The sequence below is a fragment of the Anser anser genome (genome assembly GCF_964211835.1).
Source record: "Anser anser genome assembly, chromosome: 26".
NCBI lineage: Eukaryota > Metazoa > Chordata > Aves > Anseriformes > Anatidae > Anser > Anser anser.
In genome coordinates, this window is record NC_139747.1 from 4508296 (window position 1) to 4532609 (window position 24314).

Below are 24314 nucleotides of genomic sequence, written 5' to 3' on the forward strand. Positions count from 1 at the left end.
ATTAAGGATCTGAGAAGCCACAGCACTACGTTTTATCCCTGGCGAAGTTCAGAGGCTTGGCGTTTGCCTGTGCCCCAGGATGCTCCACCTGCCAGCACTTGTTTCGGGACCCATGTGTTGGTGGAACAAGCAGAACGGGCCCATAAAACATCAGCAGCCCTGTTAAGGTGACAGCGATGGCGTGGTAAGGGCCCAGTCTTTGCAAGGACTTGGGGACAGAAGGGGAAAACAAGGTAAAAAGCAGCTAGTGGGGATATGCCCATCAAAACTTAGGATTTGGCCCATGAATTGAGAGTGCTTTGGGCTTCAAGTAGATGTTGTAAATCCTCCTTGTTAGGAGAGGGATCTCAGCTGCTCTCCTTACTTTGCCACCTATCCAGGCTGAAGCTGTCTAAAGAAATGACCTGAATAACCTTGTCATTTCAATTTTTCACACATTTTCTCTGCTGTGTGTTCTCAAGATCTGGGAAGTTTAATTTTCCCAGTGCAATTGCCGGAGGCTGCTCATCCCTATCAGGGCTCACTCCGCCACATCAAAGGGAACAGGACACATCAGAGGGGAGCAGAAAGGCTGCAGTCCCATACCGGGGTGCCGAGGGGATGCTGCAGGCTCTGAAGCATCCCCCAGTTTCTATAAACAGGTTTGGATTAGCAACGTATGCTGCTGACACCATTACAATCACCCACGCTGAAACAACTGAAATGCTGTCGTGCCTCCTGGGGTGCATCTGAGCAACACCGGGTTCCCAGAGAATCACAGCAAGACCTTTGTCAAGGTGGTATAGGGTGATGATGCTTTCCAAAATCACTCTTCTGAAGAGCGACAGGAAGACAGCTACGTGATGACAGCCTTCGCATTATCATCATCTCACTGAAAATGGATGGACAGTCATCGGGAATGTTAAAAGGCTCCATTTCCCTAACGCCTGGTGTGTTTATCCTTGTGCTAGCCTAAACACTAGGTGCAAACCCTGGCACTGCAAATGAGCTTTCACCTAGCTCCAACTCCGGCCAAAGCCACCACCGGTGACCGAACCTAACAGAGGAAGGAGCACCCAGCACCAGGCTGGTCCCACGAGAGGACCGGCGTTCATATGAAGCCATCTCAAGGTAAAGCAAATTAAGACACTCAAAAGGGAGCTTTGTCAGAAACCAGGAGATTCGAGCCACCTAATGAAAGAGTGCTGGATGCCAAATTTACATTCCTTTGTTTATCCCACCTGTGTCTTTCCAGAGCCTAATGCAGTCAGCAGCAGCATTTCCCTTTGGTTGAAAACAGGAGGGGGGCTTGCTTTGAAGACTTCGCTTGCATAGGAAATGAACTTCTTGATTCCTGTTGACATTTGCAGCAAGGTGTAGGTGGTGCTTGTAGCATTTTTTCAAAGCTCCCCAGCTCTGTTTGTTCAGATACTTCACACTCCTGTGAAATGTGATAATACTAAGCAGTGGGTGGAAGGAACAGCACAAACGTATCCCTTCAGGAGACAGGAGGTTTCAAAACTGCTCTGCATGTGAAGACAACTCCCTCTGCTACCAGCTTCCATGCCACTGTCACCGAAGTCTCCACATACCTGGAGCTTTTAACCGTGGAAGTGGCAAGGAGCAGCAAGATGCACCGTCACCGTTTTGTTCCAACTCTGCAGCAGCCAAAGCGACTCTTGTGCTGGTTTGTTCCTCTGAATTCCTGATACATTAAAAAAAAAAAAAAAAAAAAAAGCAAGAGCCAGCCTTTTCCTTCCCAGTCTGCTGGTGTGGGGGGATTGTCTCCGAGGGTCATGCAGTGATGTTTTCACTTCCCACGCTGAAAAACTGCGATGGTAAAACCCGCACCGTTAGGAGCAGTGCAGCTTTCATCAGACTTACAAGTCAGTCGACTGACCCTTGCTTTCAGGATTAGATATTAACAAGGTGTTCATGTTCCCAGCTCTATTTTTACATACACTTTCTTCAAGTTCCAGCTCCTGGAGTCAAACACTGGAGGTTTTGGCCGGCCTCATCTCCTGTGCTTCTAAGCAGGGGAGGACCTCAGGGACACGCGGTGCTGAACGAAGGCTGCCTCTTTGTTAAAGGTCAGTCCCTGGCCTCAGCCCTGGTTTCTAAGCATTAGGGGTGCCCAGACCTAGGTCCTACGATATTCTGGGCCCTGAAGCTTGCAGTGACCTTGAGAAGGCACTCGCACCCTGCAGGATCATGGCCCGTGGCATTAAGTTGGCTGCAGAACCAGGCAGCTGAAGAGCAGCTGATTTGTAGTTTGGGCTTTGCAAGACAGCAGCATTAGAAAATGTAGTAATGAGTCTTTGATATTTAATGCTGGCCACTCTGAGTCAAATCTTGTTTCTCTGCATGCTCTACATTCAACCCCTTTTTGTTCTTTTTGCTGTAAACCATCCTGCAGATACCCTCATTTCCTGAAGCAGAGCAGGCTCTGGGTTCTCCAGGGCTGCATTTCGGTCCCGCTCGGGACGAGGCAGTAAGACAGAGACCCCCCAGAAGCTGGGTGGAAGGAAGGGGCTGGGTTTTGCTTTCTACCTCACAGAGATAAACAATCTGCCTTAAATCCTCCTGAGCAGAGCCCGCCTGCCCGACAGCTGAGAGCACACTGACATCTAATGGCATTTACCATTATTGCAAAACATTTTGAGGGGAGAAGCTGCAACCCCTTGCCTCTCACCTAACCACGCTGCTACAGCAGTGAAATGGGAGGATTTATCTCTAGAGAAGCTGCTGTCCTGACACCTTCTTTTAGATTAATGAATTTCCCAAAGCATTTTAGGAGCCTGCATTATAAAGCAGCGAGGTTTAAGGACCAGAGCCCCAAAATGCTGTAGTTATCTAAAGTCAGCCAAGATCCTTTTTGCATCCTAGAGGACCTCAAGCCACAACCCCCACTCTCATACCTCCTCTGGGGGAATAAAGCGGGAAAGAAATAAAAGGTTTGTGTATGCTCCCTGAGGACACTGTGGACTCGCCCCTGCTGGAAGGTGTGGAGGAAGTGACACATCTGGCTGTGTAAGCAAACCTCCTTTATGCCTGTCATCTTCCCAAGCCTTCGGACGGCTCATCGGCCTGGCAGCATCCCTTGAAGGCACCTCTGGCACCTGGCACCCAGCCCCGGTGCATGGGTGCTGAGCCCCAGGGAGCAGCAAGAGCAGGGTGCTCCCCTGGGAGAGGAGCCAGGGTGACCCCAGCACCGCAGGCGACACCCCCCCAGCAGAGCAGCATCTTGCAGCAGGCTTGGGAACGGCAGCAGGATTTGTAGGACGGGATGCCGCTAGTTCAGCAAACGCAGAATTTAAAATACAGATTTTATAAAATCTCTGCTGCTGGTCCCAGCGTTTGCAGAGCGGCACCTTGCAGAGCGTCAGGCTGCTGCTCAGCTCGTTGCTGTTCTCTCTGCAAGCTCTTTTTTGTTCTGGGCTTCTGAATACGGCTCCAGCTTTTCTTTGGTTGTAGCAAGAATTTAATTTGGATGTGGCAAGGGAGGGTAATCAAATGTTTCTCCCGCTGTATGTGTTTTGCTTTTACTTTGGCTGAAGTTTATTACTTGTCAGCGGTGCTGGTGTTTGTTACCGTGTTTGCAACCTGGGGTTGTGTGTACAGATCTAATAAGGGAGAAATGATTTCATTGTTCAGGTAGAACAAAAGCTCCGAGCCCCTTTGGGGGATGAAAATTCCCGGTTAAGATTTGCTGGGTTCTGTAAAGAAATCCTTCCTGATGATCGCGTAAGGGCTGCACGGACACTGCACTTCCCGGGGCTGGCCACAGCCCCTGGCTGCCAGAATCCTGCAAGAGAAGTGGGAGAAACCCGAGTGGCGTCACTTTGGGGAGCGTGTGTGCGTATGGCCCCTTGAAATCCTTATGCCAAGCGTGGCTGGGTCTCCCTGTTCAGCTCCTGGCAGCTAGAGAGAGCAGCCTGCATGTTTTAGCAGGTAAATCCCCTTCCCACCTCCTCCAGCATCCAAACCTGCAAATACGCGTCTGAAGCCTGGGCTTCATTTTATCACCTACCCTATTTTATTTTTTTTTAGGCCTATTATTCCATGTCGTTATTAGTGCTACAAGTAGCTCTCTGTGCCACGGCAGCCACGCTCCTTGCCCGCAGCGTGCTTTGCCTGCCCTGTTGAAGCAGGATATTCCCCGGCTGATTAACGAGAAGAGAATTTCTTGCCGTGCCCTGCTCTCCCGGGTGACGTCGGGCGGCGAGGAAGGTTTGTGTGCTGTCGTGGCTTGCGTTTGGGGTAGCTGGGACAGCCGTCGGCAGCGGACTTTGCCCTTCCTGGAGCTGGTGACGTGTGGGACCGGGTTGCATTGCAGAGAGCAAACCTTGTGAACCCCGGGAGGAATTTCCTAAGGGCGCTGTCACGCGCAGAGCTCACTTCATTTTTGTTCCTGCCTCTTCATTAGAAAGCCACCAGGGAGTGGCAGAGGGATGGGGAAACCCTTTTCTGCTGTGCCTTGCGAGGAAAAAGAGGAGAAAAGCAGGAAAGCTGCGCGTGTGAACTGCTCCGTCCTGATGGGGATGAGTGTCTGATGGAAAAGAGACCAAAAGCTTATCATTACCTCTGGATCGTTTGGGCTTATTAGTGACTGATTACATATTTAATGATAAGAAGTGTGCCCCGGATCTGGGGGATGGTTTGTAAGAACGGCGGAAAGCTGTTAAAGAAGAAAAGCTGCGATGGTTATCCGGAAAACTTGCGTAGGGTGAAAGTTAATCCTTGCAAAGCTGTGATGGAAGTCCTCCACGGTTCATTTGTGCCGGGTGAAGGCACCCCTAGTCTGCCGTGGGTGTTTCTACCTGTGATGTACCTATAAGTGAATTCCGGGGTTTACCCCTTTTTCCCCTCCCTATCTGGAGAACTGCAATGATTTGGCTCATTCTCCCCCCAAAATCAATGTATAATATCTGAAAATCCACCAAACAAGAGAATGCATGGATTATTTGCAGCTGAATGAGTTCAATGCACCGAAGTGGTGTTTAAAAGATGCCAGTGAAGCAGAGACAGCCATGGGCCATCCCACTAAACATGGGGGGCATGGCAGAGGTCGGGGCTGCCATCATCTCCACCGCCCCCGCTGGGTCCCCCGAAGGGACGAGGCCTCGCTCCTGGGGACAGGGCGCGCTGGCAGCAGCCACCAGCAGATTTCCAGGGGCAGGAGTTGCTTAACAGCAGCCGTGCTGCACAGGCAAGTTTCTCAATCTAATCTAAGCTGGAAATACTACAGTCTTGTGGACTCTTGCCAGCTCCTCTGAACTTTAAAGCAAGTTTGAGGAGCAAAGCAAAAAAAAAACATATATATATATATATGGTATTGCATTATTCATGCATGGAAACAATTCCTTCCAAGTGCTCTCCACGGGCCTCTTGTACCTCCGAGCCCTCTTATATCCCCGGCAATTTATAAGGTATTACAGGAGTGTAAGGGGACAGCTTCCCACATTGTTTTAAAACAGGGCACAGACGAATCACTTGCCTGTATGCTGTAAGTAATTATTCCATTTGCACCCAATGGATGTTTCTCGACAAAAGGACCGCAACTTTTTTTGCGGGAGCTGCTTTTAATTCGACAAATAGTCTCGGCCAAAGAGGAGAAAATGCTTGTAAATGTCAAAACATTCCAATCTGACAATTAAAAGTATGCATTTTGGAAGTGTTCCAGCATTTCAGGCTGGGATTTAGGAGGGGAGCACTTTGTTTCCAAGCAGTTTTTCCCTTGGAAACAGCCCTGGAGGAAAACTGGGGAAGCTGAGCAAGGGATTCAACCTGAGCCCGGCATCCAGTGCGAGCACCAGCTCCGGGCTGGCCTGCAGCTCTGTGCTTGGGGTGGGTTTTTTTCCTTCTCTGCAACTCCCAAAGATGCCTGCTTTGTTTCAGCTTGAACTAAAAAGCTTAATGTATTTTTTGCAGCTTTTTTTGCAGTTCCGCTATTGAACCATGCCTGGGAGGTTGTGCTTAAGGAAGATGAGGATCTCTTCTCCGAAGAGCAAGATGGACATTGGAGATGGACTTGTTCCTAGTGTCGCTTCTTCGGAGGTCTCGAAGAAAACTCGATTTATTTCGGGATTTAAGCGAGGGGCAGAACTTGACCCTGAAGTTCGCGTTGTGCTGACTCTTGCTCCTCCAGCATCCCCCAAAGCCTGATGGCCGCTCGCCGGCAGCTAAGGTTCGACCGCCCCGCGGACACGCAACCGTGCCGAGAGGCGAGGTGGGATGCAGGGGACGGGCGGTGTGGTTGGGCTCGGTGGCAGGAGGGTCCCCAGGTGACAGCAGAGGGACGCGCTGCAGCTCCCTCGCTGCCAGCGCTTGTGGGCCAGCGGTGGCACCGCTCTGTGCCTCAGTTTCCCTGCCTGTGTCAAAGGAGCTCAGTTCTGGCCCTTCGCAGGGGAAAACACCCTTGGTTCCTGGTGGCTGAGGTGTGAGTGCCGGGTGGGGAAAGCCCTGCGGTGCCAGGAGATGGCACCATCCTCCCAGCAACCTGCTGCGTGCGCCCAGAGCTGGGGAAGCCCCCAGGCTGGGCTGTCATCCTGTGCCCCCCATGGCTTCTGGCTCTGCAGCCAGGCCTGAAGCTGCCCAGCCTGCAAAAAAAAAAAAAAACAAAAAACCATAAAACCTCTGCCTCCTGCTAAACCTTACCCTGGGCTGGCGTCCGAGGGACTTTGCAGGAGGCCAAAGAGTTCAGGGCAGCCGGGGCGAGCAGGTCACCCCCGAGGCCACGCTCGGTTCCCTTTTCAGTGGAGCGGGACTTACAAAAGAGGAATCGCAGACCTTTGGGAAGTGGCCTTTCATGTCCTGCCAGCCACCACGGCTCATCTGGCGGCTGTTTTCTGAGGAGCAGCCCCAGCTTGCGGCGAGCTGAGCAGCCCTGCCAGGTCCTTTTCTGTCTTTTAATTTCTGTTGTTAGGTGCTAATGGTGTCTGGGGGCGCAAATAGGAGAGAAATGAGAATTGTGCCAGGTGGAGCTGAGGGAAGTGATCTCTGTGGCTCAGGCTGGGTCCCCCTAGGGCCCACGGGAAGGAATTGGGTGCTGTTTGCTGCTCCCCATCCCTGTGCCACCTGCCCTGGCATTTCAGCATCACCTCGATGTCGGCAATGAGGCATTGCACAAACAGCCCACATACCAGGGAGCCCAGCAGGCAAATCCCCATCTCAAGAGCATTTGTGGGATGTGATGCGTGGCCCTTATCTAAAACACTCCGAATGATCCGTGTCTCACTCCAAATGATCCGCGCTTTTTAATGGGACTTCATTTCTGGACGCTTCATTAGTGGCACAACATTGGGTCAAGGCAAACCTACCACTGACCAAGGGAGCGTATGGTCAAGGAGGGCTTTTTTCCTCCTCTCTCTTGTCCCCCAGCTCCCTGTAGTGCCCTTCCCGATGGGATCAGAGCATCCCCCAGAGCTCACACCTGCAAAAACGAGAGGAGAGCCGGGGAGAAGCCGGGTGCGCACGGCATTTCCCTGCCCCGCAGGAGGAGCTCGGCCCGGGGCCGCCCGCGCTCGGTGTCTCCCTGAGCGAGCCTGCAGAGATTTTTCCGCCGGGCTCCCGCGAGCCCTCCTGGCAGGCTGCCGAGCAGCGTACAGAGCCGTTCAAAGACTTTTCTTGTTCTGTGCCCTGGCTCCTGGAGAGCCCCGAAGAAGGGCTCCTTTCACGGCCCTTGCATTTCCTAGACAGAAATTGTCATTTTTCAAACACAGCTTCCCTTCTCCTGGCCCGGAGCCTTTCACCTCCCAGCGCCCTGACGTCAGGCCGCCTTTGTGATGCTCTGTGCGGCGTTTTGTGCTCCGGTTCCTTTTCAGCCCGTTTAAATGCCTGGCCCTGCCAAGGGCCGGGCAGCCAGCGAGGGGCAGCCGGCGCTGCCAGGACCCCGCACGCTGCCACCGTGCCCGCCGAGTCCGCGCCTCCATCCGAGTGGGGCTGGGTGGCGCAGATCTATGCAGCAAGCTTTTTGCTGTGCTTGGTGTGACGGCAGATGAAAAGGATTCATTTTTTAGGGGGTTTTCTCATGCTGCCTGACCTTTCGAGGCCGTCTGCGAGGGAGTTTTGCAGGGTGCGCAGGTGAGCCGTGGTGCCCGGCTGCATGTGCCGGGGCTCCGGGTCGGAGCTGGGGGCGCTCGGCTCTGCTGCTGGGGCTGCACCTGCTGCTCGCTGCCCCGCGAGGACGGAGGGCTCCCGGCACCTTTACGGCGTGGAAACCAAACCAAGCAGCCATCGCGTGACTTCTGGCGGGCACAGCAGGCGCTGATGTGGGTGTTTTCTTGGAGCAGCTCTTGTGAAACAAACCGCGCTGGGGCAGAAGCCGTCACCCAGCTGAGGCGCGACGTCACACGCCAGGAAACCATTGCAGCTTCGCCCCGAAATAGCAATGATCCCCAGAAAACTCATTCCCTTCTCCCTGCCTGAATTCCCCTTCTTGCGCCAGCGCCGTCACTCCCTGGGCCACGTCCTCAGCTGCTGGGCTGCGACAGAGCCCGGCCCTGACTCACGTCCCCAGGTGGTTGCATCACCCCGTGCCGTGGCACCGCTGCTGCAGCGGTCGCAGGCTGGGTTTGTGCGGCTCCGTGCGTGCGCACGCAGCCCCTGACATCGGCTTCCCCGCTTTGCCAAGGCTGCTCCGTGCACTCGAAATTTTCCAGGCTTGGAGCCGGGCCAGCAGCGAATTTCTGTTTTGCAAGTGAGCAAAATCGGCTCAGTGTTGTCAAGCCCGGCGGCCACGTGAGCGGAGCGTGGGGCTCCCCGGCTCTTCCAGCCGAAATGTTCGCCTGTCCTTTTGCTGCCGGCTGCTGCCTTGGCTCCACACCGCGGGGCCGTGCCCCAGGCAGCTCTGCCTGAGAGGCAAATGTTTTATTACAGGCTCCATGTCCCTCGGTGGGATCTTGGCAGGAGGGCTCCAGACCCTGCGCAGTTCTTAAAATGAGCCTCGGATGTCCCTCGGCCATGGGGACGGAGCTCCTTGTCCCGTTAGCACCCAGCCTTGCGTTGTCACCGGCCCAGCCTCCTGGTGTCACCTCCTGTGCTTGGCACAAGCCTTCCTGGTGGGTGGCACAGCCCCGTGGCTGCCTTCACGTCTTAGCCTTCCTGTCTGTAGGAGGCTCGTTCCAGTCTCTTCCCACCCCTGAGCCAAGTTCAAGGCTTGTTCCAGTCAAGCAGGAGGCTACAGGGTGTAAAGGCAGTGTGAAAATACCTGTGCACTGACATCTTGTTGGGCTTTGGTGCAGATCCAAGCCCTCTCTCTCTCCTGATGCTTGTCTTGCTCAGGCAACGCAGGTGTTGGGTGCTGCGAGATCTCGGAGGATCTCCAAGGGCTGGGGAGCATCTGATCCCCTCCAGGGTCTCTCTCATCCCGGAGGAGTTATGGCAGCGGAGAACAACTGGACCTGTTCTACCTGTGTGCGAGTTCCCCGGGCAGGTAGGGCTGGCAGGAGGAATTCCTGCCGTTCCTGCCGGGCTGACTCACCCGTGTCTCCCCCGGCCGTCCCGGGAGTTGCGGGGCGCTGCCAGCCCTTCGCCTTCATCTCCTCCTCGGAACGGGGGGGCTGTGAGTCAGCCCCGTGGGTGGTGGGCTCGCAGGGCCTCCCCCCGGGGCAGCTCCTCGTTTGGGGAGGCAGAGGCACGTTCCCACATCCAGCATCGTCCTCCTGCCCCGGCCGCCCGCGATTTTCCTCCAGGAGCTGCACGGGGACGGGGGTCGCACTGAAGGTGGCCCCGCTGCTCTGGCAGGCGCTGACTCAGCGCCGCGAGCGGCGTTGGACGGGCACAATGCAAGTGAGGGATAAACAAGCAGAACAAGGGCAAATGCATCAAGCTCGGGCATGTGCCGTGCATTGTGACCTGCCGCGGCGCCTTGCGTGGCGGCGGATTAATGGCCTGGAGACTGAAGGGCTCTGTTCAGCCGCAGGTCCTGGCTTCTGTGCTCCTTTTCCCCTGGTGAACGCTGAGGTCCGTTTACTCTGGAAATGGAGAAAGGGCAGGGGAAGGCTTCCCTAGCCTGAATACCTTGCCTAAACGTCTCGGATATTTCATCCAGCGGGTCCCACCTGCGCTGTGAGGGTATCCCAAGCCTCCTGGCACCTGCCCGCTGCGCTCAGCCAGCATTTTGGGAGCTGCTCCAGCAGCAAAGCCACCCCAAAACCTCCCACTGCTGCTGCTCACGGGGTCCCACTGCAAAGCCACCCGCCGCGATGCTCCCTGAGCAGCCCGGCCGCCCCCCCCGGAGGGCGAAAACCACCCCACAGCCTCGGGATTTTTAAGGGCACGGACCGACGTGCAGCTGGGAGCGGCGCACAAGTGCGAGCTGGGTCGCTCGCCACCGCAGCTGAATGCCCCTTGTGTGGTGCCACCGACCCGCGGGGGAAATGAGCTCGGCCGCGGGCGACCGCAGCGGCTCGCAGCGAGCCCGTAACCCCGGGGCAGCCACAACACCTGGCGGGGGGACCCCACGGCCAGCTCCTGCCCTGCTGAGCGTTGTCCTTGCCACCTTCCCCTCTTGCACCAAAAGAGAGTTTTTTTGCTCGCTCGGCATCACAGCCGGCAGCCCCTATTCCAGCCCTGCCGCTGCTGGATGAAGATAAATATATATAACATAGCCTCCTGCTAACAGCCCGTTGCACTATTGACACTAGCTCGAGAGGTGCCAGCCCGAAACCAGCTTCGTTAATGCAGCCAACAAAGCCCTTTTTAGTGGCGATGACAAGGGCCGGGCTTGAGCTGAGGAGCCCGTAGGTAAAAAATCCTTTATTTATACAGGCTCGCTGCAAAGAATGTCCATAAACATAATTTGGGGAGCTAAAGAAAATGTCTGGTAAGGAACAAAACCCCAAGAAGTTATTTAGGAAAAAAAAAAAAAAAGACTTGAATAAAATGTACATTCACAGGGGAAAATACCGGCTATGAAAGAGCCTTTTAAGCTGGCAGAAAAACAGAACCGGTCGCTGCAAGATAAAGCCAGGAAAAAAAAATGAAATAAGGCCCCCATTTTTAGCAGGCAGGCGGCTTACGCGCCAGAGGAAACGTCGGAGGGGCTGGGTGGATGCACTCCGAGCCCAGCCTGAGCTCGTGGGAGCACGGGCAGCTTGGCTCAGGGGCAAAATTTGGGGTGGCGGGGAAAGGGGTTGGGGGCTGAGCATCACGGGGGCTTCGCCACATTTTGGGGGGGGGGAGCCTGCGGGAGGGGAACGTGAGCTCCTGAGCAGCCACACCAGTTAGCGCTGACCTTGGGGGAAATATTTAACTTATCCTGGGACCATACGTAAAGAAAATAAACAGGGGGACGCCTGAGCCTCCGCTGGCTGCTGCCACCTGATTGATTTCTCCCTTCAAAGCAGAAGCCAAAAACATCCCGGCGGCTACAATTTGGGTTTGTGCGAGCAATCAGGGAAGGGGGCGGAGAGCGCGAGAGGCGATGTTTTCGCTGTTACTAATTTTCACGTTCACAATCCAAGATAAATACACGGCCGGAGTCTTTTATGCTGGACACAAACACACAGCCCCCTTGTTACATGCTGCTGCGGGGCAGGATATAGATGGACCGTTTTTTTTTTTCCTTTTTTCCCCCGCCACGTCAGAATATTTTAAGCTGAGATTAAAGGCATCTCTGTGGCGGGGACGGACAAGGAGCTTGTCCTGCCGAGAGGTTCCTCCAAACCGTGACACTCGCCTTTATGCCCCGAGCCAGAAAATTCCCCTTCTATCTCGGGGGCTTAAGTGAGGCTTGAGTGCTCCTTGTGGCTTCTGCACCGTCCAGGCGTGGGGCGCGTTTTGCTGTGGGTAATTGCTTGAAGTAGCGGCTCGATTTGTGCTCTGCCAGGCCCTTGCTTTGGTTTTCTCACTCGGCAGCCTCTGAGAGCAGAGCGGTCTGAGCCATCGCCCTCCAGCCTCAATAACTGCCTGCGAGGGAGCCGAGTTGCTGGAAGGCAAAGGAAAGCTTAAAAGCAGAAAAAAAAGAAAAAAAAAAAACCTATCACATCCTCCCAACTTTGTGAAAAGAGAGATTATCATTTTTTATAGTTTCTTTTTTAGGGTTTTGCCCTAAATTGATTGATTTGTTAGGGCAGAGTGCTGGATTTGGGTTGCAGGCTTCCGGTCTCCGCCGTGGCTGAGAATCTGCCCCCCAGTTCCACCTAACTTGGAGCCCATAAATAACCCATTTAATCTCAAAACCCAGAATAAGCCACTGACAAAGAGCAATTCGAAAAGAAGAAGAAGAAAAAAAAAAACCACCCAGCCTCCCAGCACTGGCTGCACCTTGCCAGCATCTGGGAGAAACAATTAAATAATTGTTTTTGCGGTTTTATAACAGTGGGAAGAGCATGAAAATCTCCAGTCTACGTGAAAGCCAGGGCCGGAGCCGCTGCTGGTTGCGGGGCTGTGAAGCTCGTGGCCGGAAAGCAGCGGTGCAGCGGGTGAGGCCAGGCTGGCACAGCCCAAAAATCCTCGGGAGAGGGCAGGGGCCAGCTCTGCCTGGCTGCAAACCTGCCGCTGCTCGGCGTTGATCGACCCCAGCTCGTTGGCTGGCAGATTTTCTCCATAACTTAAAAGGTGGTTATAGGAAGCTGATTAAAATTAAGGGGAGAAATTTTTATATATATATATATTTTTTTTTCCTTTTAAGCGGAATTCTCCGATTACCCGGCTGGCACACGACTTCAGAGCCAAGTTTTTTGCCCTGTTACACCGCTGCTCTTTTGCAGAGCATCCTCACGTGTGGTGGAAGGTTGCCTTTTGTTACGACTTGCCTGTTACCTCACGGCCGGCTTTCTAGGATTTGCCAGCATCCCCAGCTTCCTCTGCACCTCCTGCTCTCCGTTTTCCCCAGCCGCTCCGCCGCCGAGCTCTCCTCCTCCTCCCCTACCCCGGCAGCTTTGTTACCCTGCCCTGATTCACTCCGAATTGCCACAATTCCAGTTTTTGCGGAGGCAGCAATTGCTTCCACAAGTGATTCACACCAGGAGTGGGAGGAATATTGCAAACGAGGAAGCATCTATTTACAAATAAATATCACGGCTATCAGCACGTGGGAGGGGAGAAAGGCAAGCACGGAGGGAAACAGGGTGGCTCGGCCTGCGCTGGGCTGTAGCTGGGGTCGGCACAGTTTGGTTTTCCTTCGGGTGCTTCCAGCTGGTGGCTAGAACCTGAATCACCTGCTGCTGGAGGAGGTTTCGGTGACCCTTGTGGGACGGGAGGAAGCTCTGCCTGGCCCCGCAGCCACCCCAGATCTCAGCAGCTGCTTATTTCTTGTTTTTCCCAGCGGCCGTATCTGCCCACGAGCGGTGTCCCGGTGCTGGCCACTTCCCATCCCTGCCACGTTCACGGGGACTATCCCGGGTAGGGCGTGCTGGAGCTGAACAGTTTCGGGCGGGAGCATGGGGATGGACAAAGCCCACCCAGGCTGTGCAGCCCATGGTGTTGGCCCTCTGGGTTGAAAAAGCGGGATTTTTAGGAGCTAGGCGGTGTCTGCTGTGCTGAAACGCTCGGGCTTAAAACTCAGTGTTGGGCGTCTGGGGACTGGAAACGCGCGGAGCAGCGATTTCCCAGCCCCTCGTCTGCGCAGAGCCGCTTTCAAATGCTAAAAGAAGATGGTATCACCTGGGAACGCCTGGAAGTTTCGGCTCAGCTCAAACCACAGGCTTGGGAGCAGCTCCCGTGCGCTGCGAGGCTCCCGCGGAGACGCTGCCTCGGCGCGGGCATGGCCGTGGGGTGTCCCCGCGGCACCGGCCCCACATGGGGGGTCCCCTCCGTGCCACCGTGCTCGTCCCCTTGTGCCACCACACTCATCCCCTCGTGCCACCACACGCGTCCCCATGCCTCGAGGCCAGCCCCCGTCCCAGGAGCCACGCAAGTGAAGCACAAGGGTTGGACGTGGCCCATCACAGGCCCTTGGGGACAATTCCCCAGGCAGATGCGCTCGCCACCGCCCCGTTTTCCATCATGGGGGGCCCCGTGCCGCGTTCCCAGCCCCGCCGCCTGCCCTGCCCCGGGCTCCCAGGTGGCCTTGGCTGCGGCGCGGCCCTATTGATTTCGGGATGACAAAGGCTTGGATCACCAAGGTGAGATCTGCATCGGGAGAGGAAGGGGCGTAGGCTCTTGGCCAGCAGCAGCTGAAGGAATGCGCTTGTGGTTAGTGAAGCAATCCGGCGGCTCGGTGCGCGAGGGAAGGGCCGGCTGCTGCCTTCCTCCCGGCCCTTCGCCTCCTACGAGCAAACCAGGGCCCCGCTGCCAAAAGCGAGAGGGTTTTGGGATCCCCGGGGTGGGGGGGAGTGGGTGGAATTCGCTGAGGCGAAGTCAGGGGGAATCACCCCCAGGAGACCCCAAACCCCCCCAAAATGGGGGAGTGAGGGGTGTGAGCGTGTTTTGGGTAGCCCCCGGGGGGGGGGGGGGGTTCACTGAGGCGAAGCCGGGGGGGGATCACCCCCGCTGGGTGTGTAGGGGGGGACCCCAAAAACAAACAAACCAAAAAACAAAAACACGGGACCGGAGGGAGCCGCAGCCAAGCAGGGGGCAGCTCCCGGGAGCTCCCCGGGCCTCGGGCAGCGGGGGGCCGGGCGGCTCCGCCCCGGGGCCGGGGCCTCGGGGCCCGCAGTGGCTGGCGGCGGAGTCCGCGCCCATTTCCGCCGGCGCGGAGCCCGGCCCCTCGGCCCCGCCGCGCTCTGGGCGCTCGCCACGGCCACCGCCACCTCCAGCTCCACCATGCCGGCGGCAGCGCTGGCCCTGGGTACGTGGTGGGGGAGCGGGACCGGGAGCGGGGCCGAGGCGCGGTCGGGGCCGGGTTGTGGCCGCCCAGGAGCGGGGAGCGAGGTTTTAGGGGGGGGGGGGGGGGGGCGGCCGGGGCTCGCCCTCACCCCGCGCACCCCCCCTGGTGCCGCGGGGAGAAGCGGGGGGCTGCGGGGCTGGAGCCCCTTTGGAGCACCCCCCCCCGAGCTTCGCCCGGCTCGGCTCCCCATTCCCCCGAGGGGTTTTGGGACACCCCCCCCCCCCCCCCAGGGTTCAACCGCCAAGCAGGGAGCCCACGCTCAGCCCCCCGAGCATCATCGCTCCGCGAGAGGCACTGGCCAGCGCGCCTCCGCCGCGATAACTTTCTGCATCGCTCTTCTTCCCCGGGCCGCCCAAATATTTGGCTTCCGTCCCTCCCCGAGTTATTTGCTTCAAACCGCTCCTCGCTTGTGGGAACGCGCGTTCCGCGGCGGCTCGCTCGGCTGTACGCACGGCCTCGACGGCGAGGGAGCCCGCTAAGTCCCTTTAATTTGTTTTAGGGTAGGCTTAATTAGCCCGAGCGCGCCGTCGCCTGCTTTGCAATTAAAAGGCTCCTTCGCTGGGGGCACCCCGCGATGAGCAGGGGTTGTGGGGCCGTGGCCGTGTCCCCAGGCTGCGGCCGGACCCGGCGGAGGCGCAGGTGCCGCTCGCGGTGCTCGGGGAGCTCCGAGAGCCCCGCGGGACGGGACGGGACGGGGCGGCCGGCAGGGACGTGCTCCAGGAGGGCCGTTTGCTGGGCTGCATCCCTCTTGCTTTGCCGTCCCAAAGGGAAACGGGTCGCGAGTTGCTTGGGGTCAGCCTCGAGGGGACCCGTGGCTGTGCTTGGGTCGGGGGGGATGCGGCACGAGGTGAGCGCCGCTCGGATTCGGGACCGCCGCGGGTCTCAACCCCACATCTCCCTCTTTGTGCTCCCCACCATCTCCCCGCTGTGCTCCTGTCCCACTCCCTCCAGCCCCCCCGGTTCCTGTGCCGAAGGGCTCCAGCTCCACACGGAGCATCCCTCATGCGAGCACCCACCCCAAAGCTCCGCTGTCCCGGCAGCCCCAGCCTCGATCCCTCCGTCTGGGGACACCCAGGTCCCCGCTGCTCCCACTGCTTTGCTACCTGTGGGGTTTTTGAGCTCCTCCCCGGCCCCCGCGGTTGCCCACATTGGGGCCGAGCCGCGGGTTTCCCCTCGCAGCCAGCTCTTGGCTTCCCTCGGCGGTGGCGTTCCCGGGGCCGTCTGGCTTCTGTCGGCCTCGAGCCCGCTTTTGTTTAAGTCTCTGCGGTGCCCAGCCGCCGCCGCGTCCGGGTAGGAGCGCTTTTCTCAACCTTATCTAAGCAGCAGATTGGAGCGTTCGCTTAAAATAACGAGGGAAACTGGAGCCTCCTCCCCCTCGCCCTTCTCCCGCTCCGTGTGTACGCACCTGGCGGCTGCGGAGGGCTAATCTCCAAAGCCGAGGGGAAAACATGAGCAAAGCTGATTAGGAGGGAAAGCTCGCGGCAGGAAACAACCCACGGCGCTGAGCGGGAGCTCCAGGAGCAGAGTCACCGGTCGGGAGCCGCCGGAGACGGGGCTGGGATGGATGGGGACGCCTGGAGGGGCGGTGGTTGGGACCGCGGAGGGGGCGAAGCCGAGGCCGGCGATGGGAAGGAGGCACGAGGTGGGACTCGGTCCGTTGGCAAACCTACGCCTTGAGCATTGGGCGTCCCGCGCCAGGAACGTGAGTTTTTGGGAGGTCTTCGCTCCTTGATGCTGCTTTTGAGACCTTCCTGAACTCGGCGGGTGGCCCAAAGATGGGGAATGTTTGACGACGGCCGGGGTAACGGGGCTGGGAGCGGGCGTGAAGATCCCACCGGGAAAGGTGGCGTAGGGCTGGGTCGGTTGGGTTTTGGGGAAAGCGTCTCCATCCTGCTCGCAGGGGTTTGGGATTAGGGGGTGGGATATTGGCAGAAACGCGCTGTGCCGGGGGGGCTGCCCCGCGTCCCCGCAGAGCTCGGCCCTGGCCCTCGGGGGACTCACGGGGGGAGAGGAGCGGCCCTCGACCGGCGGCAGAACCACGAAACCCTTGCCAAGTGGAGAGCGAGAGGTGACGCAAAGGGAGGTGGAGCAGCAAATAAGGCCGGGGTGATCTCACGGGGTGAGCCGGGCTGCTTTTTTGGCTGGGCTCGGCCGGCCCAAATGGCTTGAGCGCGAGCGGGCGCTGTGCCCATCGGTGGAGAGCGGCGGGGGCGTCACCGCCGGAGCCCCCGGGGCCGAGCGCGGGCTCCCGGGCTGGCCAAACAAGAAAGCAGGAGGGGATGATGCGACCGCCCTATGACACAGGGATGAGCCATTTCCCAAAATAACGCCCGGAGTTTCCTCGGCTCGCGCGCAGGAGGGGAGAGGGGCAGGGAGGACGTTGCGCCGGGCGAGCATCTCCCGCTGCCAGCCCTGGCGTAACCCGGGTCAGCTCTGTGCAAGGGGGGAAGAAAAAAAAAAAAAAAGCTGGGAGGAGGCAGGGCACGGCCCCAAACGCCGCTTCCCCAGGAAGAAAACACCGGGGGCAGGCAGGGGCTGCGGTGCCGTGGGGCAAGGTGCGACCAGGGCTGGTGGGGAGAAGCCAAAACGGGGAAAACCGCCCCGAAAAATAAACGGAGCGGTTGTTCGCTCGGCTTGGCGAGCCACGGGAGCAAGCCTCCCGGTTTTGTCTCGTGCTCGTTGCCTTCAGCTGAAGCTTTCTGCATGATTTAATTAAACCCGTGCGAGTAATTGGGTCAAAGAGGGGTCTGCGGGCAGAGGTTGTGGGAGGCGCTGCTGCTCGCAGCTGGCTTCGCACCCCAGGGCCGAGCCGCCCGCTTAAACCCTCGGAGCCGGCTGGGCTTCCCAAACCCTTCTCCCTACAAAAAGAGACGGTTTGGGGGCTGCGTGTCCTCGAGCGCGGGGATTTCGGCACCCACGTGCCGGGGGTGGCTGGAGAAGGGCTGAGGAGCTGCTGGGCCACTTCAGCTCGCGGCCACGGCCCCGTGGTTGCCCAGGGTGGAGCTGGGCTGAGCAGGTGCCCTGCAGGTGCCCTGGTAGCACGGCGCACCCTGTCCTGCTTATCTTGGGATCCTTTTTAGGGTTTTTAGGGTGTTTTTTTGCTTGCTTTCTGAAGCTTTTGGTCTCAGCCGGGTCGGGACAGCTCCTCTGACCCCTCTCTGCCCTCTCTCCGCAGGCGTGCTGGTAGCTGTGTGCCATGCCCTGGAGAACACGACGTCGGCCCTGAGCGGTGAGTTTGGGTTACCCGTAATAATGCCGCTGGAAAAGCGACAAAGGAAACCCAGCCGTGGTTTATCTGCTGTAACCCAGCCCACGAGAGCTTCCTGCGGAGCCGCGCGGGCTCCGGGTGGGCGCAGGAGCCCTGGCGAGCATCGGGCGATGGGGGGCTCCTGGCTGTGCGGGTCTTGCGATGTGACAGCTCCAGGGGAAAGGCAACGCGGGGCTTGCGGTCAGATTTCCCCTTCCTCCTCGTCGGGACGGGAGCACGTCGGCGATTCGGAGGCTTCCTGCTCGGTTTTCCTCGCCGTGCCGCGGGCGCTGCGGTGCCGGTGCCGCGGGGCCGGGAGCGCAGAGCTCAGGGCTGCAGGGCACGGCCACGCAGGGTGAATTCGGGGCGGTTTTCCCCGTTCAGTACCGGTCCTGCTCCCTGCAGCTATCCCAACACAAAGCTTCGAGGATAAGCGATGCCCTGGTGCCGGCTGGAAGGAGAAATGTTTTGCTGCGGTCACGGATGGCCAGGTTCTGGGGCAGCACCTTGCCCTGAGCCTCCGGAGGTGCGGTGAGGCAGCGCGAGCCCGGCTGCTCCATCTGAAAGCAGCTGGAGCGTGAAATGCCGCCGCTGGGACGATGCCCGGGGTGCAGGAGCAGAGCCGAGTGCTGCCTGGTTTTTTGGTGTTTTTTTTTTTCCCTGGTTTGTAAAACGAGAGTTGTGCCGGAGCAGCAGCCCCGCGCCCGGCTCGGCGTCCCAAACCCGATGTTTTTCAGCAGGGGGGAGAGATGCAAGAGCTGCTCCGTGCTTGGTGCTGGGCTTGCAGCATCCCACCCAAGGGGAAAGCAGTGCCAGGCCCCGGGGAGTGAGGCAAAAGGGCTCTGCGGTGGTTATTTCCAAAAAGCCCTCTTTGCGGGGGGACGCATCCTGGAGAGCAGACGCTTGGCACGCGGGGAAGCCTGGTCCCGCTGCAGCTCTGCGGCAGATTCGGCCGGGAGCGGGGCGATTCGGGCACTGAGGCTGCGAGGTGCTGCGATTTGGGAAGTCCCGGGGAGAGGGATTGCTTCCCCTCGCCCCCGGGGTGGGATGCTGCTCGCCCCGCAGCTCCCGCGGGGCCGGGGCCGGTGCCTGACGCGGGCTCGCGGCGGCACCGAGCCGTTCGCGCCCGATAAATCGCTTCATTCATAAAAGCAGCACAATGGGGAGCCGGGAGCCCTCCCCTCTGTTCCTCCTCGCTGCTGTTTCTCGAGCTCAGGTTGGGGCGAAAGCAGCGCAAGGCGGTTTCGCCGTGGGGATCGAGCCTGCTGCCACGGCGTTTCGTGGTTTGTGGCTGCTCAAAGCAAAGCAGCCTCGGCAGGACCGCGAGCGGCCGATTTCCTCCGGCACCAGGTTAAAAAGCAGCCACGGCTGCTGGCAGGGATCTGAAACCTCTCCAGGCTGGGAAAAGGGATGGGTCAGCTGCGTTCGCTGGCGCGTGGCGAAGGAAGTGGCTCCCCGAGCGCCAGGGCGAGCGTCTGGGCCGGGCACCGAGGGGGCAGGAGGCGAAGCTGAGCCCCACGTACCCGAAAACGGCTGGAGCCGGGGCGCTGGGACCCGGGCCAGGGCTCGGTGGTGCCGCCCGCGCCGCAATGTGGCCGGCAGCTGCGAGCGCCGGCGGCTGCTTAATGCGAGCCAGGAGGGCCGGAGGGACGCGGTGCCCCGGCGGGTGCTGAGCGCCTCCGAGCCGTCCCCGCCGGCGCTGCTCCAGGTCGCCGCGAGATGCTTTTCCCCCTGGGACGTGGCGCAAGGGATGAACGGGGCTTTTTCCCCCGGTCAGTCTGGGGTTTTGGAGGATGGAGCGGTGCGTGCAGGATGCTCAGGGGCTGGCGCATCTCATCCCCATCCATCCGTGCTACTCGGGCACCTTTTCCCATGAGCACGACCCACGGCTGGGCTGCAAAAACTTCGGAAAAACTCCCTTAGAGCTCATCTTTGCGCATTAAAATCCCCCAAAGGGCTGTTTTTGTAGGGAAGAGGAGAGGATGCAGTCAGGAGCAGGGAGAGAGCGGGCTCTCCTAGCTAAACCCACCCCCGAGGATGGGGTTTTTGTGGCGAGGGGGCTCGACGCGCTGCAGCTTTCATCTCACAGAGGAAACATCCCAGAGCGGCCGGGGACCTCGCCCGCAGCCCGTGCTGGGTTTCAGTGATGCCGTCGCGAGGCCGGCAGCTTTTTTTCCAAAAGCAAAACCAAATCCCAGCTCCTGGCTACCCGAGGACGCTGCCCCGGGACCCCCTCAGGGATCCGAGCATCTCCCCGGGCACGCGCGGGGTCTGGGCTCGCCGCGCCTCGCGCAGGACCCGGAAGCATTCGGCAGACGTGGGTTTAATTACCCCGGCCTGCCATAAATTCACGGCAACAGGAACTTGAGGTGGCTTTGAAACGACAGCGATCGGATGTGCTTTTATGCGAGGGCTAATCCGAAAGCAGGATATTTGTTTTCCGTCTCTGCTGCGGAGGATAATTTAAACCAGCGCGGGGCGTAATGGAAACCAGCATCCCCGGCGCGCGGCGCTGCTCCCTCCCCGAATTCGGGGCTGGGGCAGCCCCCAAGGCTGTTGGTTAACTCTCTCCACCCCCGTTTTAAGCTTTAAGCTCTTTAGGAAATTCCTCTAGTGCCTGCAAGGCTTATTTCCCAAGGGGGGGGGGGCTCGGATAGGACCGATTTGGGCTCGTTTTGGCGGTCGGAGCCATCCAGCAGTCGGGCCGAAATAGCGAAAAATACCTTTTTTTTTTTTTTCTCTCCTTTTCCTCCTTTTTTCTCCCTGCCGCAGGTCCGCCGGTGGCGGCGGCGGTGCGGTCCCACTTCAACGAGTGCCCCGACTCCCACAGCCAGTTCTGCTTCCACGGGACCTGCCGCTTCCTCGTGCAGGAGGACAAGCCGGCGTGCGTGTAAGAGCCGCTTCGGCGAGCGCGGCCGCGCGGGGGGGGGGGTGGAGAACGGGGCTGCGCCCCCCCCGAGAAGTGCCTCGGTGCACGAGCTCGGCTTCGGAGCGAGGATGAGGAGCCGCAGAGCCACCAGGGGATGCTCCCCAGGACCTGCCGGTGCCACAGGAGTGCTCCGGGGGTGCTGCCGTACGGGGAGGGGGTGGGGGGGACAAAAATCAGAGCCGCCGTGCCACAGGGTGGCACGCGCCCCGTCCCGTGGGGTGCCGACACCACCCCCGACTTCAGCGTGGGTTCTGCTGGGAACAAGCACCCCAAATACACAGTCTCCGCTTGAAATGCCCCAAAAACCGGGGCTTGAACCTGCCCCTGCCACCCAGGGGTGACGCTGCTGTCCCCCCCAGGTGCCACTCGGGGTACGTGGGGACGCGCTGCGAGCACGCCGACCTCCTGGCCGTGGTGGCCGCCAACCAGAAGAAGCAGACGATCACCGCCCTGGTGGTGGTGGCCGTGGTGGCCTCGGTCGTGCTCATCGCCGTCTGCGTGCTCATACAGTGAGTAGGGGGGGTCCCCCAGGTCCCCGCGGGGACGTTTGGGGTGCGACGTGGGACCCCAAACCTCAGTCACCTCCCTGCTTCTCTCGCGCAGCTGCTGCCGGCTGCGGAAGCGCTGCGGGTGCTGCCGGGAACCCCTCTGCGGCCAGGAGAAGCCGGCCGGGCTCCTGAAGGGCAGCGCGTCCTGCTGCCACGCCGAGACGGGTACGGGACGGCGCCGCGGGCGGGGGGGCACGGCGGGGCCCCCCCTGACCCCGCTCCCTCCTTCTTCTTCTCCTGCAGTCGTCTGACGCAGCCGGAGCTGCCGCAGCCGAGCCAGGACGCCGCGCCGGGGATGGACACAGCTTCTTTCCTTCGGTTTCCCCCCTTTTTTTTTCCCCCTTTCCTCTTTTTTTTTTAATTTTCCTTTTTTTTTTTTTTTCTCCTCCCCACCGTGGGGGATGGCAGCGAGCCCCGCGGAGGGCCCGCGTCCCCCCCGAGGTGACGGCAGCGGGGGAACCGCCGCGGCGGGCGCTGGCAGCGGAGGAGCTCCCAGTGCCTCCCAGTGCCTCCCAGTGCCCCCCGCTCCATTCGACAATCCAGCTCCCATTGCCGTCCCCACCGCCAGAGCTTTCAGCCCAGAGTGCTGGAAATGGGGGAAAACGCCCCAAAATCCTGCCTGCTGCGGAGCCGGCCCCTGGAAAGCTTCATTTGTGTTTGTTGGTTGGTTTTGTTTTTTTTTTTCCCTTCAAATGCTCTTTTTTTTTCCTTCTTTTTTAACCAAAAGGCAAAAAGAGAACCCAAACCCAGCCGAGCACGGGGTCACTGGGTTTATTTTTCTACGAGCGTGCCTGCTGGAAAAAAAAAAAAAAAAGTGCCGCCGAGCCCTCAGCTCGGCAATCCTCCAAAGCCCCAACGCCGCACGGACCTTTGGGGACAGATCTGCTCTTTTTAGGACGAATAAAAATGAACCGTAATCCTAGGGAACCTCCTCAAGCCGGTGCTCTAACCTCCCGTCGACTTGTTAATCCTTTCTGTAGTCTTTATCATAACCGACCCGAAGCTTTTTTGTTTTTTGGTTTTTTTTTTTTTGGTTTTGTTTTTTTTTTTTTTTTAGTCATGGTTACTCTGTCTTCTGTATATGTTGCACTGAAAGTTAATATTTAATGTTTTAATTTATTTTGTGTGGTTTAAATTAATTTTGATTTCTATAATATGTTATTGTGATCGGCTGTCCTGTTATTCCCCCCCCCCCTTTCCCCTAATATACCTGGATTAGAGTTATTTAAGTGATATAAAGGACACTTTTTTCAGAAGGCTGTGCCTGGGCTCTGGTGTTGTGCTCACGGTTTGGTTTCTGGGGGGAGTTGAGTCTCTTTTGGGGTTTTTCTTTTTCGCTCTTACCTCCAGCAGCAAAGCTCCAGGGTGGCAGCCCCCGAAGGAAGTTGCTCGCAGCTATTCGGGGGCAGCAACGCGGCGTCACCACCCTGCAGCGACGGAAACGACGGCAACGTTTGCACCTTGGATTTGCAAAGTAACTGGGGGGGGTGGGGGGGGCCCTGCAGCGACCCGGCTGCATTTTGGGGTCCGGGATGGGGTAAAGGGGGTTGTGCGTGCGTGCTGTTGCTTGGCCGTGTCTGCCAGCTCCCGCAGCCTCCTGCTGGCTCATGCATTCTCCGGATTTTTGCCCCACGCCGTCACGGCGGTGGCTCTGGGCGCGGGCGGGCCGGTGCTGGCGGCGGCCCCGTGCTGGGGACGTGGCCACCGGCCCAGGAGCAGGATGAGGCCGCGGGGCTCAGTGCAGCGCTGGGGGGGGGGGGGTTGAAAGGCTCGGTAAAGGCTCAGCACCGAGAGCCAGGCAGGGTCAGACCGGCCCTCGGTGCAGCGCCGCAGGGCTCCGTGGTGCTGTGCGGGCATCGCGTCACGCTCCGGGTGTTGCAGCGGTGTGTGCACGTTGCATGGCGGGGGCGGGGGGCACGGCAGTGCGATGTTGTGTTACAGTGCAGCATTGCGTGGCGGTGCAAAGCAGTGCAGCATTGCACAGCATGCAGCAGCACAGCATCGCACGGCCGTGCAGCATTGCATCGCATGCAGCACCGTGCACTGGTGCAGCATTGGGCAGCATTGCACACCAGCGTAGCCTTGCACAGCATGCAGCATTGCACAACAGGCACCATTGCACACCGTTACAGCATCACGCCTCATTACAGCGTTGCACAGCATGCAGCATCACGCACCAGCGTGGCATTGCACGGCATGCAGCATTACATACCATTACAGCACTGTGCACTGTTGTAGCGTTGCACACCGTTCTAGCACTGCACGGTTGCAGTGTTGCACGCTGCTGCAGCACTGCACGCAGCTATAGCACTGCACAGTGTTGCAGCATTGCACGCTATTACAGCATTGCGTGTTGTTGCAGCATTGCACATGATGGCAGCGTTGCAAACAGTTGCGGCGTTGCACACCGTTGCACACCCTTGCAGCATTGCACGCTGCTGCGGAGTTGCACACTGTTGCAGCGTAGCACACCCTTGCAGCCTTGCACACCCTTGCACACCCTTGCAGCGTTGCACAGCGGCTACCTCCGGAGCTCTCCCCGCCCCTTTCCCCGTCCCTGCAGGGCGGTGCTGGGGCTCCCCCCGCCCTCCCCTTCCCCTCCCCTTCCCCTCCCCTTCCCCTTTCTCCCCCCGCCCCGGGGGCGGTGCGGCCGGGGCCGGCCCGGGCATGGCGGAGGCGGCTCAGGGCCGGGTGCAGGCGGCGGTGGAGAGCGCGGTGCAGGAGCTGGAGCGGGACAGCATCCGCGGCATGCAGGTACCCCCCGGGACGGGGCCTCCCCGGGGCCCCCAGCGCCCCCCCCAGAGTTCCCCCTGCTCGAGCAAAGCCCCCCCCGGCCCG

At 59.1% G+C, this 24314-nt stretch overlaps 2 protein-coding genes and 1 long non-coding RNA gene across 4 annotated transcripts in view; 2 read left to right on the forward strand and 1 right to left on the reverse strand.

The window, feature by feature from the left end:
• The window catches only part of LOC310886807, a 30699-nt gene extending 12791 nt beyond the window's left edge, over window positions 1-17908 (reverse strand). The window contains exons 1-2 of the long non-coding RNA XR_014575484.1: window positions 15856-17908; window positions 1221-11908 (exon numbers count right to left, since the gene is read on the reverse strand). This is a non-coding gene — a long non-coding RNA (uncharacterized lncRNA). The remainder of the gene's footprint in view (window positions 1-1220; window positions 11909-15855) is intronic.
• On the forward strand, window positions 14559-22732 carry TGFA (transforming growth factor alpha). 2 transcript variants are annotated; one of them, XM_083811886.1, is made up of 6 exons: window positions 14559-14713; window positions 17928-17981; window positions 20772-20889; window positions 21288-21437; window positions 21507-21641; window positions 21720-22732. In XM_083811886.1, exons 1-6 carry the CDS (start codon window positions 14689-14691, stop codon window positions 21835-21837), a joined length of 600 nt encoding a protein of 199 aa, XP_083668012.1. In that variant the 5' UTR covers window positions 14559-14688; the 3' UTR covers window positions 21838-22732. The 2 variants fall into 2 exon arrangements, with proteins under 2 accessions (XP_083668012.1, XP_083668013.1); XM_083811887.1 differs by having other exon boundaries at window positions 14563-14713; window positions 21532-21641.
• Window positions 22733-24072: 1340 nt separating this feature from the next.
• FAM136A (family with sequence similarity 136 member A) overlaps window positions 24073-24314 on the forward strand; it is a 1520-nt gene continuing 1278 nt past the window's right edge. Inside the window, exon 1 of the mRNA XM_083811884.1 lies at window positions 24073-24230. Within this exon, the coding sequence (XP_083668010.1) occupies window positions 24144-24230 (87 nt within the window). The 5' untranslated portion in view covers window positions 24073-24143. The remainder of the gene's footprint in view (window positions 24231-24314) is intronic.